Source organism: Aethina tumida, chromosome 3 (assembly GCF_024364675.1).
Source record: "Aethina tumida isolate Nest 87 chromosome 3, icAetTumi1.1, whole genome shotgun sequence".
Classification (NCBI taxonomy): Eukaryota; Metazoa; Arthropoda; class Insecta; order Coleoptera; family Nitidulidae; genus Aethina; species Aethina tumida.
This window is the reverse complement of record NC_065437.1, coordinates 20,506,880-20,513,213: the sequence shown is the minus strand read 5'-3', so window position 1 is coordinate 20,513,213 and position 6,334 is coordinate 20,506,880. Positions and strand designations below refer to the sequence as shown.

Here is a 6,334-nt window from a genome sequence, read left to right as displayed (position 1 = left end):
CAAAGTGGCGTCGAAGTAGCACTCGTACACCGTGTGTGGTGTACATCGCAAACAAAAACCGAAACATATTTTCAACTCACCTATTGGTTCAAGTGCCCATTTACCGCGGATATAAATGATTATTATGTCGAGCTATTGTGTGCTGGTATGCACTTAAGCCATTCCGGGGAAACAGAATTAGAATGGCGAAACATGATGCGAAACTCTACAGTACTGTTCAGTGTAGATTGAAGAGATTCAATTAACATTAAAAAAACTGAACTATACAATTAAAAATTTGAAATTTTAATAAGATTTTAACATATTTAATTTAACATAAACTTCTATATAACTTCTTTCTTTGTTTTTTATACAAATGGGAGGTCTATGTACAGTTTTAAGAAGATTACAAATTTCTTTATTTCACTGATGTTATTCATAAATTGACTTTATCTTCAATCCAGGTACACACAAACTATTGTGTATATCTAAACGAACCACCCCTTGTTAGTATGTGGCAAACTTAAGAAGATTTAAGTTCCTAGAATATGAATTCTAAATTATAGAACTACTATAATAGTTGCTCACTAATAATTATATTTGTAAGATAAAAATATTTTTAAAATACTTAAGATCGATTGAAAAAATATTTAATAAATAATAGTTTAAGAGTATACAAATATTTTATAAATACATACATTTTAAGTTCACATTAAATACATTTTGTTGGATTTTGATTACAATACCTAGGCCAAAGAGCTGCAGCTTTCAGTCCTCTTGAAATTAATCTTTCTCTATGATTAGCTAAACGTTGAGCAGTTATGTAATCAATATTATCGCTTGGATCGTTCCACAATCGTTCAGCCATTGCTGCAGCCCTAGGCCAAATTCTTGTCTCCAAATTGTCTTCACCAACCTGCTCCGTCCACAAGCAAGCTTCGCCACCTAGTGCTAGTTCTGGATAGCCGTACTGTTGCCACGGTTTATATGAGTAAAATTTTTTCCATCCAGTATATGGATCGCATACTCCATTTGCAGGACTAACCCTCCAAGGCCCAAAACCACAATCTAAATACCAATGACCAACAGTTGCGTAAATTACTTTTATTCCTGCCGCGAGAAATCTATATGGGTTGCCAAGCCAAAATTCCACCACTAAGTTGTCTTTATGTTTAATTTCGTTCATGTTGTCATCTGTGAGCGGACTGGACCACATAATTACATGCTCTGGAAGTATTCCATTGTTAGCCACTTTCAATCTATTAATCATTTCATTGGTATAATGCACCCATAATTGTCTGGTATTTTGAAATTGTTTGGCAGCGTCTGTGTTCCACCAACAAGATGTATCGACCTCATCGTTTCCAATGTGAAACAGTTCACTTTGATTGCTCATGTTTATGAGATCGCCATAAACTTTTTGCAACACATTTAAAGCTTCTTTATTATCGGGATTTAAGTGTCCTTTAAAAACATCTTGTTCGCCACAAATCACAAGCGAGTCGTTATTAAAGTTCCATCCTTCGTTAACATGGCCTGGAGCATCAATTTCTAAAATTAATCTAATTCCGTTAATAAGTGCAAACTCACGAAGATTTTGAATGTCTTCGGGCTTGTAGATCATTTCAGGTTTGTATGCTCCTTTTTCAGCTAACTCTTTAACTGATGGTAAGCTAATGGGGAAACTTACGGAGTCAGTTAAATGAAGATGCAAAACATTTAACTTAGTTGCTGCCATTCCTTTCACTACTTGTTTTAATTGAGATATTGGGAAAAAGTTCCTTGCAGTGTCAACCATGAGTCCTCGATATTTGAATGCTGGTTTATCTTTAATGTCGACTTCATGAAACACATTAAGATGATTACCGTCAGAGTCTTTCCATATTAATTGGGAAAGTGTTTCCAGTCCGTGCCTAGCACCATAATAGGTTATAGAATTAATTTTCGCCACCACGTTGAAGTCTTCCTTGCGAATTGTTAAAGAATATTGTTCGTCGGTGTCCAACTTTAGTTCTAAACTGGAGTTTTCAACTGTTACATATATTAAAAATCGGTTCACAGATTGATTTTCAAACCAGGGATTTTTTGTTTCGGGAAGTGTCTCCATAAATATTACAGACGCTTTCTTGATAACTTTCTTTAAGTTTTTTTCTACGTGAAATTTAAACCTGATTTGATCTTTTGTAAACATTGAAAAGTATCGTGGCTTAATTGCGGCGTACTCTGGCTTAGGCCATAAAGAAATGTTGTAACACATTTGGTTGCAGTCTTCTTCCTCGTACATAAAAGTTGGATTCTGATGACATGCACCATCACATGTTAGGGATGTATTGTCTACAAATGATGCGCCCACACTGAAATTACTAAATAATATTTAAAATGCTTTGGAAAAAATTGCTTTAAATTTTATTAAATTTCATAAAATTTAAGTTTTTTTAAATTGATTTTCACTTAAATATGTAAGTATAAAAGCTATAGATACAATAAACATAGTTAAAACTATGGAAACTTACTATACTACTAGTTTCAAGGTTGATTTTTATTAAGTTCTATTAAATTATTTTATTTAAATATGTGATATCACAAATAATAAATATTACTTAAATATTATCAATTTTTTGACAATAAAAACATTTTCACTTTCAAATGATTATTTCTTCTAATACATTATAAGTTTTTGGAATACATTTGAGAAACGAATTAGGGTTATTATCTTAACCTTAATTAAAAAGTTTTTTGAAAACTTATAAATACGTATTTTTATTTTATCAGTAGTCTCTCCCGTGAATATACAAACACATACATACATTTGATTAATTTGAACAGTACTTACTATTTTCTCATATTTTGGTAAACAAAAATGATAACTGTGGCGACTAAACATGTTATATTTTTACTATGCATTTTAAATTTCACTGCCAAATCCACAACACAACACTTTATAACATTTTGTTGTGACTCGCATTACACCAACTCTGATATGGATATATGTATTATCGCATATTGATATGAAATTTTGAAATACGTAAAAATTAGATTAAACAATTTTGTAGCCTAGTTTAGAGACGAATAAGCATAATTTGTATTTATATCAGTACACTGAATTTTTAAGTGTTTTAAGAGCCTCAATATCCAAATAAAAGAAAAATTACCCTATTTAAGAATAATGGAACATGATAAAATTGTAGATTCCCTAAATATTTTTTGTAGTGATAGTACATTGTAAGTAATTACTAAATGTTTTTTTATCATTTCTATTGCTATAAGAAAATTAGAACGGAAACGTTTATATTTTACTCGATTAAACTCTAACCTCCAACCACAAAACGTTGAACAACAGTTCCAAAACCTCATAAGTAGGAAATAATATTTTTTGCCTGATTAAATCTTTTCACGAAGGCATCGGATCAACGGAGACTTTTACCTTTGCGGCAAACTCGAAATAATGCGTGTATGCTTAAGTTGATTCAGTGCGTAACAACTTCAAAGATTTGCCGACACGTCGGCAATTTACAAGAACGGATAGCTATTGCATCTTTTTTGCATCTACAAGTGGATTAGTAAAAGGATTGTTACATGACTGTTTAAATGCAAGCAACTTGAATTTGGCAAATGATGCAACCACATTTTCACCTGTTTCCTACTTTTTGTTGTTTGAGTTGCGTCCTGTTCAAATGGAAAAGTTGCCGAAGTATCTAATAATTTTTAGCGGCAAAATCTATTCAACATATTTAAATCCATAGACCACTGGTCTATGTTCCAGCCATTTAAAAAGTACATACAACTATAATAAGTTCCCAGCGGGAAGTTATTAATCACGAGTGCCATTATGTTACGCATTGAATGCCAGTTGCCAACCATTAACCCATCGTTTAAGCCAAGTAACAAATCAGTAGCAAATTAAAACAATGTACCAGAACGGCACTTGAAACATGGTAACAGTGAAGAAGCAGTTACTAATATTATTTTAAGAGGGCTGCCGTTCTTTGTGGCCTACTACCGGTCGGCCATTGTTTAAAGGCAACAAAACAGAAAATTTATTCGCAATGGGTCACAGTTTTATCGAAGTCTCTATAGTCAATTGTTTGGCGAGATTTTAATGGTGCTTGTATAAACTGTCTGGGGACAGATGATTATGTAAAGTATTTGTAGACGTACGCATATATGCATGCAATTAGTCGAATCGTGTGATGGGAAAATATGATTTTATTACAAGTAGTTTTTTGATAACATTGTTTTATTCAGAACATCTTATAACGAGCTTTATATATATTTTTTATAAACATCTTAAGAAGTGAATTGGAAATGAGAGACTTAAGCTTCATGTCATGTTTAGTTTGGCAAATTCAAACCAAAATAAAAAGGATTCGCAATATCAATGAGGCAATTGCTCTCAAAGAAACTAGAATTAGTATGGTAAATAATGCAAAAACTTTACAAAAATGTGACACATCTTATAACAAACTTGATGTATATATTATAAACATCTTAAGAAGTGAATTAGAAATGAGAAACTCAAGCTTCATGTCATGTTTAGTTTGGTAAATAATAATAGTCAAACCAAAATAAAAATGATTCGCAATATCAGTGAGGCAATTGCTCTCAAAGAAACTAAAACTAGTATGGTAAATAATGCAAACACTCTACAAAAATGTGGTATAAACACATTTTGCAACCTCTTCTCAAAATCTACAAAGCTCCATGTTTGCGTTTGTAATTTATCTGTGCGATTTGAAACTCAACATAATTCTCCCGTCGGTTATTGACACAGAAATCACTGCACTCCTTTTAATTCCATCCGCATGATAATTTAGTAACTGCCCCAGCTTAAAATCAACCCTCCGCCCGAAGGCAGAGACTTAATAAAAAGGCATAGGGTACACATAAGTGCATAGTTTAGTTTGGGATTATCTATTGAATGAGTGACTATTGAATGGGTGCAGAATTCGTCTAGTATCCATGGCTAAGCGGCCCCCTTGCGCGTTTTCATCACGCCTCGGGCGGTGCAACTTTTTTCATAAACGTTTCGGTACTGCGGTTTGCTTTTTGATATGTCAAACCGCCACGTTGCCTTCCCGGTCTGGCTCATCTCGAATATACGGTAATTGAATAATTACTCATCCAACCATGGGAACTGAATTAATGCGTGTATTTTAAAATATTGAACCGAAGACATATATCAATGGCAAATGTCAATTTTTGTCACGGAACAAATATTTAAATCAGATCAAACATGGGTCACCAGAATTTTGAATAAACTTCACAATTTATCACTAATTACACATAATTTACTATCAAAGTACTTTGCATTTTACAAATATTTTTTTTTTTGTTATTTAGTCCAAACCATTCCCAACAATTTGCAACATTTATGAAAACAGATTTTTTTATAAAAAAGTACCATTAAATAATGTCTTTTAATTCTGATATGAATTTGTAATGATGACAAAATGCTTAAATAAACATATTTCGATGCAAGCGACAGTTAACCCCATTTATCTCCTCTATAAATTGAATTACGAGTTTTCCCATCCACTTAATTTGGACATTTTGTCACTGCGGTTATGAGGAGGAAGATGGCGGCTTAGCATTAATTGATTCGGTTACGATTAGAATGTAACCGTCCCATTCGACCCATCTCTTCCCAACGAACAGTCTAATGGTGGGGTTTTAGTGACATCCAGGGATAATGTATGGCTTAATAATACAGTGTTGAAAAGGCAGGTCACTTTGTACCAAACTTCATTATTTGATCCTGTCACTGCCAATTCTAACACGATTAGATTTCAGCGTTCGGTGTATGCGTTTAGTGTGCGTGTGCAGTACTACCAGCACTGATTTCTCTTAGGGTTAAGGGGGTGATATTGCACAGCTGTGAGCCTTAAGCCATCCATTGAATCTGTGTGTGCATATGTCAGTCTACGAAATGCGAATGGCGTATGCGATGGACGCATTGTTAGGCGATTTGTAGCGATTTCTTTTATATTTATTTTGTAAATAAATGTAAAATGCTGGCATTTAGTTAAATGTTGATGTCACGGCTGATAGAGGAACGAATAATATTTTTGAATAAAACTGTGTTTAAACCTGTTCTATTTTTGTGTGTTTTGTTTGGTTTTAACATTGTGGGAGTTTTTTAGGCACACAAAATGTTTTTGTCAATTGCCTTAATCATTTTACAGTAAGCTACTATGAAAATACAATTGACTGTTCTCTTGAGTAAAAAGTTTTTAGTGAATAAGATAAATAGTCGTGGCGGTCTTATACAAATATAAACATGTTTTAAATCTTAATCTTCTGTGAATTTTAAATCCATGGTATTTTATTTTATTTCATGGAGCTTTCTTACTTTGTT

General features: G+C 33.0%; 1 protein-coding gene across 1 annotated transcript; it reads right to left on the bottom strand.

The window, feature by feature from the left end:
- Positions 1 to 613: 613 nt before the first annotated feature.
- On the bottom strand, positions 614 to 2,336 carry LOC109609042 (probable beta-hexosaminidase fdl). The gene has a single exon (XM_020025653.2). It carries the CDS (start codon positions 2,261 to 2,263, stop codon positions 692 to 694), a length of 1,572 nt encoding a protein of 523 aa, XP_019881212.2. The 5' UTR covers positions 2,264 to 2,336; the 3' UTR covers positions 614 to 691.
- Between the last annotated feature and the right edge of the window lie 3,998 nt (positions 2,337 to 6,334).